The sequence below is a fragment of the Apteryx mantelli genome, chromosome 12 (assembly GCF_036417845.1).
Source record: "Apteryx mantelli isolate bAptMan1 chromosome 12, bAptMan1.hap1, whole genome shotgun sequence".
In the NCBI taxonomy this organism is placed as follows: domain Eukaryota; kingdom Metazoa; phylum Chordata; class Aves; order Apterygiformes; family Apterygidae; genus Apteryx; species Apteryx mantelli.
The window spans coordinates 25,243,636-25,259,090 of NC_089989.1; the positions used below are offsets into that span (position 1 = coordinate 25,243,636).

Below are 15,455 nucleotides of genomic sequence, written 5' to 3' on the forward strand. Positions count from 1 at the left end.
ACACGAGCACTCTTTTGATACTAGTTTCATCAAAGATTTCCATAAGAATATAACAGAGACCAAATATGATCTAAAAGATTATTTCCAGATACCTAATTCTGACGCAGCAGTAGCTTATTCCTTACGTAGTCCCAGGTGTAATTTTGCCCAGTGCCCTTGTTCTGAAGGGAGGCAGCTATGGGTAAGATGGAGCAGCCCCTCCGTAGCCGTAGCCGTGGTAGCACGGGAGAACGACTGCTGCAGAAGGGCCAGAGTTCATCTGTGCAAATCTCTGTAAAAGCTTCTGAGATGCAGCTGTCCTTTCTATTGCTGACCCTGTCTTCAGCCCAGTCTTGACACACCCGATTTTTAGACGGTGAAAGCTGAATGAAGTGTGCAACACAACAATCCTGAAATTACTAAAAGTAATACCAAGGGCTTGAAGGTGGCAAACAGTACAAAATACCTCTGAAAAACCTCTTATGGAGGTTTCTGTCTTGGCCAGTTTCCGAGTTGTCTTTTTTTATATTTCAACAGCAGAAAATAAACACGGTATCATCCTTGTCAGTAAATCTATAGCGAGGTATGTAATAGGAAGCTGGCCTGCCGAAATCCCATCCATCGCATCACAATCCAATTTACAAAACCCAGTAGTATTTATATGTTAATGTGGTGGACACGTTAATGGAAGAAAGGAGCAAGAGGCAAGAAATACCAGTGTTTTCCTTGCCTCTTTGTATAGTCATTTAAGTGGTGAGAAGCCCCTTTAGCTGGGGACACCAGCATGTTACCTGATGTTGAGAATGGACCTATGGGGGTATAAACCTTAACCAACACTGGGTACATCAACCTCTAATACATACACCATTGGCCACGTGTAGCCTGGCGAGAAAGGAGAAAAGCACATTACAAGTCTTGAATTTCCTAAGAAAAGCATATAGCCAATTAAAAAAAATTAATATATTGCTCCAACAACATGTTTACTGAACAAATGCATAATTAGTAAATCAGTAGTGTTGCAGCTACAGTCTGAATGGAACATCATTTTGCCAATTAGCTGATGAGGCATAATAATGTCAGATACTTGATGTTACTAGCTTCTTTAATTAATTTTTTGAACCAGGGTGCTCATGTATCAAATACATCTGTGGCTTCAGCCTTAGAAACTTGAAAATGTGTAAACATAATTTCAGTTCATTTAAAAAGTGCTGTTTATATAATATAGTCCCTGTTTTACATGTTGAAAGGCAGAATAGCTGCATAGAAGAACAGTTGAGAGGAAAAGCTCTAATCTTTCAGTTGACGAGAGTCCTGGCAATAGCAGTGACTAACTGCAAGCACCAATATCCCTTTTTTCTCCAGTTCCTGTAGTGGCACCAACAAATGTAAGCGGAGGTGGAGGAAGTCGTTCCGAGCTTGTCATCACATGGGAGGTAATTTTAAAATCAGTTAACTTAAGCTGTCTAATGGGGAAAAGTATATGGGTGAAATCAGGGCCCTACCAAAATCCACTGGAATTTGGTCATTGGCTTTGTCTGAGCCTGGATTTCATCCTGCATCTTGAGAGGAAATATTTTGTAAGTTATACAGCAACTTTTCTGTGTCATAGTGAACAATTTATAAAAAACACAGTTTTAAGAGGCATGTTATAAAGATATTTAAAAGTCCGTATAACTGTCTTATCTCCATTGTGCAGAAGGTGTTTAACACACTAATCTGCTTGGCCATTTTCTGCATTAACATTTTTCATAGTTTGTTTACGTGTTTTTCATTCTGGAATACTGTGCTGACAAGACATATCCTATTATGCGTTAAAGGAGATGAGGCCTTTAATTCTCTAGCGCTCCAGCAAGAATATATACATTTTCCAAACTGTTAAAACACATACTACAAATTGCAGTGTGCGCACACAGGTCATTACAGAGCACAGAAAGTAAGCGCAGTGAGAAGTAGCCCTCCCTCTCCCACCACCTGCCAGGCTCCCTGCACGCGCTGAGCAGCTGAGGGAGGAGCTGCCTCCTGGAGCGGGTGCAGGTGGCAAGGCAGGCCCCTGGTCAGGGCTCCATTCTCTATGGAAAAACTGACCAAAGCATCTCCTGCCCTCAGGATTCCTCATTACGGGTGAGAAATGCAGTTCAGATGTAGGAGGTTAATGAGAATTATGCAGGTAGATAACCTCACCTAGCTCTGAGGACATCTACGTGGTCAGGAGCTATCCCAGCCCAGCAGAAGCATCCAAACTGGAGGGCAGGGGCCAGGCAGGCTTGCCATATGTCTTAGTGGCAGGAGAGATGTATGTAAGAGGCTGATCGAAATGACCTCTGTTGAGCTCTTAACTTAGGTCAGGGTCTCCAAAACCACAGTGCTTCTTTATGTCACAGATTTCCTGCTCATTAAAAAAAATAAATATGCTAGTTCAGGTTAAGCAAGGAAAGTAGTCTACTCTTTCCCTTGACTTTACTCTTTTTCCAAAGGTAGAAATAACCTAGCACTTACATATGGTTTAAAGCAAACCAAAGGAATTAAATTGATGTTATTCATCAACTAAATGAAATTTACCTGTGTTTTGCTGTATGCTGAAAACTGCCATTTAACCAGCCTTTTGGGGGAGGAAGGGAAGTGACAGGAAAAAAATGAGACTGAAAGAAAAAAAAACTAACACAAGATAAATAATACTGCCAGTCTTTTTCCCTTTGCAGGCTCCAAATGGATTGAAATTTCACTTTTACTGAATTTTCCTCTGTATCTATCTTTCACTGTTTTGCTTCATTTTCTCCTATACTGATCTACTCTTTGGGAGAGGGAGAACATGAAAATTGAAAAACCACCTGAGAGATCTCAATCAAATTATCCTGTTGGACTCCATAGTGTGTCCTGAAAAATAGTCAGAAGAAATACTAATTATGCCAAGCCAACAACACTGAACAGAACTCTTCAGCTTTCTGTGATGAACTGACTAAACATCTTGATTAAATCTCAGGTCACAGAAGCCTCAAAAAACAAATTAAATGCTCTAGAAAGTAGCTTGAACTCCTGTAACCCCCCACCGCACCATTATCCTTCACAGTTAACTCTCTCAGGACTGGCCAAGATGTAAGGGAGCAGTTTCAAGAATTAATGATTGTAAAACACTTAAGAGACAGATTTGTTATATATGCCAGATCAGGGTTATTATTTGACAAATAGCTTATCATAGAGTTACAAGGAACTTAAGGAGAAAAGAAAATAGCCCTGAAATCTTCTCCATATACTCTTTTCTCTCCCATCTTCTCACATCACTACTGCTTATGGTAGTTGCTCTACTGAAGAGGAACTTGGAGCTCCAAGTTACGAGTCATTGAAAGGGCTGCAGTTCTGTCCCACTGTTTTTCTCCCTTGCATTCCTGCTATTTTGCGGGCTGCTTTCCAGTGGACTTTTCTTTGCTGTGAACATCTAAATAAACACCACTTCGCTGAGGAATGCTTCCTCCGTGTTATGATCTTGTTTCACAAATGTTCTTTTGCTTTGAGAAGCCAACATAGAAGTTATTTTTATCCCAAGAAAATAAAAAAGTTCATGCTGGATGCAGTGTTGATGAAATTGGCCTGTTCAGTACGAGTCATTAATACATATCTTGACAGGAAATTTTATTAATAGAAGCATTAATTTTACCATGTTGACTTGCAGTAACATTTCTGTTCTAAACAGACTTAAGTAAGAGTATGTTCATGAAGCTGTTATTTCACTTGTGCTAAAAAAAGTACTGTACTCATATGCAGGCAATTATATAGCTGATGTGCACTTTTGTATACATTTGCTCCTTTCCCAACTCTCCTTTCTTTAAAAATCATGTAAAACTAGCACTCCTGTGCCCCTTGGGAAAAAAGAAATTCAAATGCAACCTAAGCTGAGTGAGATGCTTTTAATTTTGAAAACTTCATGCCTGAAAGAGAGTACTCTTAACAGAGCTGATCAGATCTTTTGTTTCTAAATTGATTGCTTCAATAGATTTATTATTTTGATTTTTATTTCAATATTACGTTGACTGATGGAGCAAACATTATTATCCTCTCTAAGGCACAGTCAACTAAATCAATACTACTAAAATACACTAAGAGAATAAAGATTCAATTAAAAGAGTGTATAGCTGCAAATGCTTATTGACCGATTCCCTTGTCGCTACAGCCAGTTCCTGAAGAACTACAAAGCGGGGAAGGTTTCGGCTATATCATCATGTTTCGACCTCTTGGCTCAACAACGTGGACAAAGGCAGTGGTGGCTTCAGTAGAAGCAAGCAAATACGTTTACAGAAATGAAAGCATCACACCTCTCTCTCCTTTTGAAGTGAAAGTGGGTGTCTACAACAACGAAGGAGAAGGGACCCTGAGCTCTATATCCATTGTCTACTCGGGAGAAGACGGTAAACTGCTTTACTGTTGTTAGTGGTAGCGGTTGAGCAGCATCAGTAGGCCCCAGATATGATCAGACACATCTCACAGGGGTATTAAACAGACTGCTTAAAGATTGACAAGAGAGGCAAAACGAGACAGAAGATGGGAAAATGAAGTAAAACAAGAGCAAGGCACAGATTTTCAGAATTTAAGTAGAAGACATATTTCAAAATAATCAGCCCCAAGGAGCTCCCCAACTGAGTAGACTGGGAAAAATTAGGACTTTCGAAACAGTTCCGCACTCAAAAGGCCCAGCTTTCCTCATCACTCCATTCAGTGTAGCTGATCTCCTCTCAAAATCTGGCCCAGCTTGTGGGTAATGATCAGTTCTGAGAAATTAGTTTTGCTCATGTTCACAGTAAATCAGCAGCAAAGCTAGGGATTCATACAGGCTTCCTGAGCCTTTGCCTGCTGCTTCAGCCAAAAAACCCTTGCTCTTTTCATCAATCTTTCTGAATTTCTGATGTAACAACCTTTTAACTATACAAATGTTCTACCAGCTGCATTTACTATAGGCCTATGTTTTTTCTCCTGACCCCAGAGCCACAGATAGCACCAGCAAGGACTTTGGCGCAGAGCGTTTCAGCAGCAGAGGTGGAAGTATCCTGGAAGGCCATTGCATGGAACAGGCACACCGGAAGGGTGCTGGGCTACGAGGTGAGGCGCAGAGTACGTGTATTTGGAGCAGCGCTGGTTTCTGAGATATTCAAACATCTCATTTTCCAGATGCATTCGTATTCTGGTTTCTCCTCCCTTGCTTCCAAGTTAATAGATAATAGAGCTCTTCATCCAACTCTCATTAGCAACACATCACCTGAAATAATCACAAGCATTTACAGTTCAGGACTTGAGTCCTGTCTAAGCCTTTCTGTAATGTAAACTAAAACCTCAGAAATAATCATTTGTCATGAGTATTATAAAAGGACTCATGCTTGATTCCATAAAACAAAGCTAATCATCCCTTCTCTTACACAAATACAAAGCTATCTAAACATTAGGGGGTACTACTACGTGGTTCTGGGGCATATACATGACCTACAAGGAAGCATTTTAACCTTGCTAACCAGAAGAAACTGGGATAAATGCAAGTCATTACCATCAAAACCTTGTGCTATCGCATATTTGTAAACCTTTGGGCTTCTCACGCCTGTTCTCAGTGAACAGCTGCTCGTTTAATAATAACTGACAGTCTGTTTGTCCCTACTTAGCACCCTGATTCAGTTGCAAGCAGGGGTGCATTGCCAAAGTAATAGCAGTGAGTTCTGGGGCCAGAGCCAGGGAAAGGCATTTCAGGGTCTGAGCCGGAGGGGAAGCTGCAAGGAGAACAGATAATGCCAAAACTGTGCTGTACACAGCCGGCCATACTGCTTCCTGCGTAGTTCTGGTCTCAAGCGCTCAGTGGGGATGGAAACCAGTGTGAACTGCCTCTGATATCCACAGGGAAGAATGGAGGTGCCTCCAGGATAGGGTTAGATGGAGTTTTATATATTAATACCTGAGATACTTCAAAGTAATCTGAAATATGATTTCTGTTCAGGGTCTTAATGCACTTTACTCACCTGGTGAAAGATCTTTTTTTTTTTAGATGCCAGTGCAGGCATCAGAAATGCATTCATAATGACAGGACAGAATTTAAAGTATAGATCAAGATAACAGGTATGTACAAACCTGCCTAAATCAAACACTCATTGGAGAAGAAAAAAAAAAAAAGGCTGTCACTGAATCAGAACTAGAGACAGGATACATAATAATTAAAATCCACTTAGATGATTGAGATAAATGTTTGTGTCTTCTTCAGATGTCTTCAAACCATAAAAACAGCCAAGCTTTTATAATTTCTCACCTTATCAAAGTTTCCCTTTTGGACATCTATAAAGCTAAGGATTTCATTTGCTTTCCTAATCAGTATTCAGTCTCTCACATTTTATTTTATTCTCTGTAAGCATTCATGTTTAGTTTTATTTCCTGATAGTTTTGAAAACACAAAATCCAGTATTTCTTGAAATCTTAGTTGTCAGCATGTCTGCTTTCCAGCCAAATTTGTAACTGAGAGAAAACAATTAGTTGCCAGTTCTTTGTTCTTACTTTTCAGGTTTTATATTGGACAGATGATCCCAAGGAAAGCACAGCTGGCAAAGTCAGAGTCAAGGGAAATGTAACAGCCAAAAACATCACAGGACTAAAAGCTAACACAGTGTATTTTGTAACCGTTCGGGCTTACAACACTGCAGGGACAGGGCCCTCTAGCACCCCAGTAAATGTCACTACTAAGAAGTCACGTGAGTATTCAATTTCCTACAACAAATTGTGCTGACATTGTGACATTTCAACTTACTATGATCCATCTCTGCTAAGTGTGGAAATGCCAAATAAAACTTGATTCTAAATTTCTTCATAAAATTAAATGATGAAATTATTGACTAAGAAACTTACTTCTTCCTTGATAATAATCTTGTAGTCACCATGAAATTTACTCAAACTCCAGTATGTAAGATGTCAATTTATTACTTAACCATAGGAGATTCTTGGGATTAAATTCTGACTCAGTGGAAGCCAAATTTCTCTTTGACTTAAATCAAACCTGTGAAGGTTACTTCATTTACCCTATACTATTTATATGCTAAAGTAATTCTGAACATAAAAATACTATTGTTTAAAAAACAATTGTTTAAATTTCCTGCAATTATAGAAGCAAAAAATATGCTATTCTGTTTTTGAGAAACTACTTCATGAAACCAATGCTTTTATGGGCCCATCCTCCAAGATAATAAGGAAGTGCTGAGCACCATCCTATGGGCTTGAACCCACAAAATAATGTTCAGCAAGGCCAACATAGCCGTAAAGGAGAAACACCCCCAAACTGAAGATTTCAGACTTAGGCTCTCAAGAAAACTTGGAGGTTCAGGCTTTTTTTGATTTGTGTGAAAGGGCTGCCACTTAAAAGACAATTCTGTCAGCTATGTTTATGTTGTAACATAATGGAACATTGGACTTGCGTTTTTCTTGCAACTCCCCCCTTCTTGCTATTAGGGGAATGAAAAAAACATCTTGGAAAGACAGTTTGTATGTTCTAACTTCTAGTTTTTCTAACTTTATCAGAGAAACAAGTACTTCCTATTCTTCCATAAGTGCATTAAAGAGCTGAATAAACAAGTTATGATTTGTTTGCTGAACCAAATCATCCATCTTGTTTGAATTAGCTGCAAAGATAATGTAAATGTCCTCACTACACAACAATATCTTGTCGTCATAATATGTTGGTATTTTGTAGGGAAATTACTAGTCTCTGACTTGCTTGTGAACTTTCCAAAACATACATCACTTGAAGTAGCTGATGTTTATGATTGGACAGTGAAGAAGCGTGGTTAGTTTTTTAAGCACAGAATCAGCCAATATAAAATGATTATAATAGGCAGAATTTAGCCCTTAAGGTGTTCGGGTGCTTTGCAAGCTACAAATACTTGTAATTTTATTGAAGCCCTCCATTGTTTAATTTGGAACACTAGATACAGTATGATAAAGAGTTACAGGATAAACATTAGGCTAAGCCATGCAACATTTTGACTGAGAGCCAAAAGGTGTTTTGCATCTGTTTTCTGTTTCAGACTCTTTGAAGGCTAATCACTTATCCCTGTGAATTCATTGCCATCACCATCAGGCAATAACCACCCCTCTCTTTGTTGCAACACCAAAATACTTCCGGTGGTTTAAGTTAACATTTTGTCATTTCTCTTCATTGTCATGGCATTATGGATGATAAAGCATAATTGCATCTTTCTACCAGAATATTTAAGAAGTTAGGTTTCTTCTTGGAGAGGACTGGGTATGTAAAGACTTGTTATTTACCTGGTTGGTTACTTTACCTTAGTAGGAAGTTGTGCATATTATTTTAACTTTAAACATAAGAACCTTATGTCTAGCTAATTAGCCCTCTGCATAGTATCAGTGTGAGGGGAATTAAGATAACTCAGGAGGGGTCAATTTATCCTTCAAAGTTACCTGCAGCAGCCTTAAGACCATTCCAGTTTAGAGAGGCAAACACTTGCACTCTGTTCCATCAGCATATAATTTGCAGTTATATAACAGGCAGGTTCCATAGAAAGTTCAATGCTAAAATGAAAAGTACGTTGACTAACACACACAGAGAATTTGTTTAGAAATCTTACATACCCAAGTGCCTGGAATTTTAATACTGTTGAAGTGCTCTGATTTTTTATACCTTCCTTATGATTCCCCCCTCCCCCTCCCACCAGTAAACACTTGCTCATACTTTTGCACAAAAAGGGAGATATTTCTCCTGTCTTTCATCATCTGTCCTCTTGTCCACACGCTATTCAGTGGTATTATCTGAAGTGCAAGGTAAGAACCCACTTCTGAATAAGTCCATGAAAAAAGCTACTATTTAATGTAAATAATAAAACAAAATAGAGCCAGAGAAGACATTTTCAAGGACCCCAAGATGACTCCTTTTCCAAGGCCATTCCTTGATGGAAAATGGGACTGCGGAAATCATTCTCTGCATTTGTTCATGTGTACATATATGAAAGGCAGAGGTTAAGACATGGCAGTCAAGTGACAGGACACAGTAAATTTTCTGTTGCTGTACATTGACTTCGTCTTCTGTCAGACTGAGGTTTGTACTAATGGTTCATTTAAAAACTAAAGTCAAAATAACCCATTCAATATTTAAAAAATGTTAAATTTTTAAGCTGTAGTCTCTTGAAAGATGTAGGCGCTTTCAGTATGAGATTGTACGTCAAGAGAATATGAACATACACCTACAGTGGGAGCTGTAACTTCAAGCTAATAGCTTTATGTCTTACTCGCTGCCATGACTTCTAGAATGTTCTGTGCATGCCATTAGTATATAGACTGAGCAAAAATAAGACAGCCCTCCTTCCAAACAGGTGCAATTCTGCTTGAAATCTACTTATCTAAGATCAATTTAAGGCCTAAGTACATATTCTGGGGTCTAAGTGTAAACTACTTAAGAAAGCTGAAATGATCTTTGTACATACTGCTTCATTAGGAACTGTGTAAAGTTCAGTTCTGTTTTTGTTTTTTTTTAACATAGATATGACACAGATTTCAGACTTTTTTTTTTTCTTCTCTTTACAACAACATACCTCAACAAATGTTAGAAATATGCTGCAAGGTTAAACCTTAACTTGGTACAGCAACAAAGACAAATATTAGGCAAAACATGCAACAACATTAACTTGAACATATATTTAGGACTTAAGTATTCATAGTGTTTTTTGCTTAGTTATTACTGTAGATTACTGTAAGTGCTATTCATGACCTATTCTGGTGCCTCACTGTATAGCAAAACCAGGTAATTTTGGTTTGAAAGACCATCCTGTAATGGCTTTCCGGGCCAAAGCCTATGAATTGAGATAGTTTAAGTATTACAATAAAAATCTTTAGATAGGGTGACACTGACCCATTTCTGAGTGCTTCCAAGACTTCCAAGAAGTCAGCTGGTTGAGTATTTGAGATACTTTGCCTTTGAATATCTTGTGACCAAATTGCTGGTACAAAACATGCACTGAAAGCAACAAAGGGGTTACTAACAACAATGAAGTTTTCCGTTTTTATACAGGTGAGTTATGCAAATCGTTCACAAAGAAAATGAGTATTTATCCAGATCTCACATTACTGCTTATGGAAGGATCACATCTGCTTAGATTCACCTTTCCCTGCCAGTGGGATGGATTAAATTTCTCCACAATTACAAAACAGACAATGCTGGGTTTTTTGCACAATGCACCCAGTTTATTTTATCTCTGTAGGAAACAAGATATTAGAGCATTATCAAATTAACAGTACCTTCTGCTTTACATATGTTCATCATCAATATACAGGAACTGTAGGGAGAAGAGAAGGATCCCAGAAGTTTAGCATTTTAAGTTCTGATCTGGGGTATTCATGACCTAGAAGTCCTGTTGCTCCAAATCTTTCTTCTCTTTTCTTAGTTCTGTTCAAATCCTTATTTCCTCTTATATTCTCAGTGCTGTCCTCCCAAGCAGGGAGGACCACAGAGGAAATAATGTGCCATTCTAAATCTGAGATGTATTTCAAAGGCACAGTTTCAGCTTCACATGTTCACACAGGATTCAGTTTCAGTCACTTGTAGGCAAATTTTCAAAGTCCTGGCACTTAGGCATAAAAAGCCTTTGAAAAAAATCTATTCTCAACCTGTTGTGCTGAGAATTTATAAAATCCTACCATGTTTCATGATGGCTCACATACAGATGTAATGTGTAACTATTCATAACCTGTCTTCATAGTTCATGAAAATCTAGTCGTGTGGTCCAGTCTTAGTATTTTCTGAAGAACATACAGCAAAAAAATTCTACAGTATATTAAAATACAGATAGGAACAACACAGTACTTAAAAACTATCAAATGTAATGAACTGTCAGGCTTTGCCTAAATTCCAAAATGAACTCACAGTAAGTGATTTCATGCTATGAATAATCTTTTATTCTGACTAATATGAGAGCAATGATGGACTGGAAAATACTTTTTACTCTCAGATTTCAGTCACACATGCATTTGTTACTTTCATGTCAGCAGCTCATTCAATCACACTATGCAGATTAATATCCAATTGTATCTTGATCACAATTTTTTTTTAAGCACCAAGTCAACCACCAGCAAACATCGCATGGAAACTGACAGATTCAAAAATCTGCCTGAACTGGGAACATGTAAAAACAATGGAGAATGAATCAGAAGTGTTAGGCTACAAAGTAAGTAATTTCTGTATTTCATTTTGTTAATCAGACACATTGTTTATAGCAGAAGCATAAAAAAATGACTTGTTGAAAGGCTTTCCTTGAGACTTCATTAACTCAAGAGAAGTCACTATGTTGCAGGTATTGGGATGGCTGGCTGACATTTATACAAAAATGTATGGAAGACTGGCTGTTGTTCAGATTAGGATCTCCTTATCCCAACACAGGGATGGATATTCTGTCTTGAATACTGGATCTCTCTTGTCCAGTTTCCCTTGCTCATGTAAGGTTCTTACATTCCCATCTTTTGGGATGGAGTTCCACATATCTGTGAAAAAGAACAGTCTCTTAAGCATTATGTCTTATGCAGACAGGCATAAAACACATGGAAGTCCTAGCACCATGAATATTCATAACTGTATATTTATTTGATCTGTGTGAATGTATGTATTTTCAATAAGTGAAATAAAAAGCCCTTCTGTAAATCCACCTCTTAAGAAAAGAAAAATTAAGTGTAAAGTCTGTTTGCAGTGGCTCTGGCCACAAGACAACATATGTGTGTGTTTGTTTTTTATACTCCTGATTAATTTCAAAAACAGAGGTGAAGAACACTTATATGAAGAAATGTTCTCAGGACCAAGTGTTCTCAGGATCAAAATCTTTTTTGCTACTCTAAAGTTTAGTCTCCCTAAGTTTGTAGGAGTTATTTATGCCTCAAGGGGAAAGAGACAAAAAACCACCCTTGCAATCTTTCAGATTTTTCATACCTTAGTGATGTGTGTTTGAATACTCTAAGGGTAAAGTTAAAACTAGACTATTGAGCTCTTCTAACCTACTTGCATCTGAGGCTATACTTGTCTATTACATTTTGATGTTTTTAAGAGTGCTTTAAGTACTCACTGCATACTTACTGTACAATTCCTGTTAACTCTATTTCTCCTTCTGCTTTGCTCTTCAGTTGTTCTTTTTAGCATAAATATGTCAAAAGATTGTCAAGAGAGAGGAGTCAAATACAGTCATTGCTGTGCTAGCAAGGAAGAAAAGCTTGTTAGATGGAGAAAAGCTTACTGCAGTCTGCAGGATCCCCATCTAGACTTACCAATGCACTCATGCACAAGGGACCTGGGCAGCTGGCCTGTACATTGGCACAAGGATACATTAGCAGAAAGACCCAAGTACAAACAGGCACTGAATCCATCATATTTATTTCTTGGTGTGTGCTTACTAAGAGGAATCCCAGATGCCACTATGCAAATTTGTCCCTGAACTCTAAAACATACTGCTATGAAGTGTTTCATGTTTTAACATGTGGCAACTTTACAATGGAGTCAGTGTGACTATTTTTATTTGACTACGCATTGTGACAAACAGGCCAATTAAAAAAAAAAAACCTAAAACCTCAGTACCCACAGTGGAGACATGATTTTCAGTAGATTTCATGATACAGCCAAAAGATATTGCATACTAAAGTCCTTCAAAAATGTGTGCATTTTTTATTTACAGAACAAAACTGTATTGAATAAGCATTTTTATAGCCTTATTTTCAAGGTTTGTTGTAGTTCTAGTAGACAAGGGATCACATGTAGAATATAAGCAATGTAAATTGAGCTATGTCTATTGTCCATCCACAAAATTCCATAGAATTTGTTTCAGATGAAGTCCCTTTTTCTGTTTAATACTCAGCAGGTGCTGAAAATACTCTGAAAAGTTCAGGAGATAGTTAAAAAACATACTCTGCAAAAGAAAATCCATTAGAATGTAAAAACCCACAAAAAATCCAGTAACTTATTTTCTAAATCCTTTTTGTTTAGATTTTGTACAGACAAAACAGGCAGAGCAAAACTCATGTACTGGAGACGAACAACACTTCAGCTGAACTTCTGGTACCATTTGAAGAGGATTATCTCATAGAAATAAGAACAGTCAGTGACAGTGGGGATGGCAGCAGTAGTGAGGAAATTAGAATTCCGAAAATATCAAGTATGTTTTTTTGCTTTCTTTCTCTAAATATTACTGTTTAATAAGAAATCCATGTTTCTCTAAGAGGTACCATAGATGAACAGACTTTCCATTACCATAAGTGACCTCCCATTGCTTTGTAATGATGGGTAAGTATAAATTGGTCTCTAGCACTCTTGCATTCTTTAGCAGGGAAAGTATGTTGTAGAACATGTAGAAATGACCTAATTTTTAGTGAATGTCACCATATGTCCTGGCCTGCAACACTTCAGCAAGGACGGAGAAATAAGCTTTCTTACTAAAGACAAAGCTACAGCTCACACATGCAGTATAGCTCTTAATCTGCTAGGTGCCTTTAACATTCTAGTTAGAGGCATCTGAAGTACAGACTAGAAAGACCCTGAAGTTCTAAATTGCCCCAAATTCCATTTTTTGGGTTGTCACTGAAGTTAGGACTAGTTGAAGTGTTTCAACAAAACATTTCATTTTCCCCTTTTGCTGATCACTTTAGCTTTGCAGCAACCTACTTGATTCTGTAAATCTTGTGCTCACTCAGGATACAGTCTCTAGTGAAAACTGAGAAAGCATCCAGCAGTGAAGAGCTGTTTGTGGAGACAGTAAACAGAGTCAGATCTCTGGCCTGAATCAAGCTGGACAGGGTCTTACAGTTGCATTCCTACAACTTCAGGATGTTGAAACAGAAGGGCTACTGGGTGCTCTGGAGTCAAGTGCTTCTTACATAGAGAGGGGGGGAAAAAAATGACCCTATAATCTCATCACTTCATCACAGCTGGAATGTGGGTGTTGAGGTTCAAGTCTCTCATAAATACTTTTTCCATGCAAAATGGAGCAGTTTCAAAACAGACTGGCTAAGACACTCCTGAAAGCAGATATTCATGTGGAGTGTGGTAAGCTCATTAAAGTCCATACTTTATCACAATACTGCTACAATTTAAAAAAAATACAAATTACATTTGTGGATGATGTTTTATTTCTAAAATTAGAACAAGGACTATTATCACAGACTATACAGAAAAACAGTTTGGGATATAATTGTTAGATTTATGTTTGTTTTTTACAGGTTTAAGCTCTGGAGGAATAAAGTCTTCCCAGCAGGTAAACCATATATTGACATCTGGGATTCTGCTACTGAGTTTTGTCCTCACACTCTCCTTTCCTTGAGGATTGAAACAATGTTCAGCCATGGACCTCTAAAAGTAAACCATCTGTAAATCTTAATACTTCATCACAACCACCATTCCCGATAAAGATAGTGGGGATAGGGAAGGGAGACAAATAGAACATTAAGAAAATTTAACTATCAGCATTACATTAAAGAAATAAGCTTTAAATTTCATAGATAAGTGTATATGCATTAATTAAATGGAGTGGTGCCAAACATAGCTGTGAGCTTGTAAGGGGAATGGTCTCATATTTTACAACTAGTAATTCTTACTGAAACTCCATTGTAGTTGTATGGCAAATGTGAAAGACCTGTGCCAAACTACTGCAACTAAGAGACTGGCAATTATTTGTGAAGTGGCTATTATTTATTTCATGTTCTTCACTGTAACCTGTAAAAAACACTTTCAGTGAATAAAAGTTATTTACTTTTTGCACATTGTTTGTATTACCAGAAGTTATGTCACACAATGTATTGTATTAAGTGTACAATATTATTTTCTTCTGAAGAGAGAAGCAGATGAATAAAAAGCAATCATATGGACCAGTCTAAAGCCCACTGAATTCAATAGCCTTCCACTGGCATCAGAAAGCTCTGAACCACACCTGAATGAAACTACTTTTTGTATTATAAAGATACCCTAGATATTCCCAAACATTTTATAAGACTGTTCTATCTAAAGACTATTCAGATGAACAAAGCTAGCAGAGACGTCAAACACCTTTCTTAAACATAGACTGAAACGAATGTTTTCTAGCAGATTCTGTTATTCAAAATCAGCTGGTATTGTTATTCTTTTGCTGCAGTTTGAAGTCATAGGTCATCTCTGGGCTGGCTATGAAGGTAAATAACACTGATTTTCATCATCTTGACATATAGTAAAAATCACCTAATTAAGTCCTTAATCTAATTATTAGAATGATAAACACCAGAATGAACATGGCTTTCAAGTCATTGCATATGGCTTAAAATGTGTAGTCACAATGGTGTCAACTTTACAAGCACCCAGTAAAAGGTATGTATCTCATATCACTGCTGGGGACCTGTAATTCCTTGTCACTTTACTCTCAAGTATATTTTCTTTTCACCACAGTCAAGTATCTGTGTTGTGTCATCTTTATAACCACAAATGAATCAAGTGCTCCCTTCCCCCCAAATACTTC

General features: G+C 37.7%; 1 protein-coding gene across 1 annotated transcript in view; it reads left to right on the forward strand.

Annotated features, from left to right (window-relative positions):
- The window catches only part of CNTN6 (contactin 6), a 128,546-nt gene extending 113,876 nt beyond the window's left edge, over positions 1–14,670 (forward strand). Inside the window, exons 16-22 of the mRNA XM_013958275.2 lie at positions 1,342–1,412; positions 4,145–4,379; positions 4,952–5,067; positions 6,503–6,689; positions 11,053–11,165; positions 12,962–13,130; positions 14,191–14,670. Coding sequence (XP_013813729.2) covers positions 1,342–1,412; positions 4,145–4,379; positions 4,952–5,067; positions 6,503–6,689; positions 11,053–11,165; positions 12,962–13,130; positions 14,191–14,291 — 992 coding nt within the window. The 3' untranslated portion in view covers positions 14,292–14,670. The remainder of the gene's footprint in view (positions 1–1,341; positions 1,413–4,144; positions 4,380–4,951; positions 5,068–6,502; positions 6,690–11,052; positions 11,166–12,961; positions 13,131–14,190) is intronic.
- Positions 14,671–15,455: the final 785 nt, after the last annotated feature.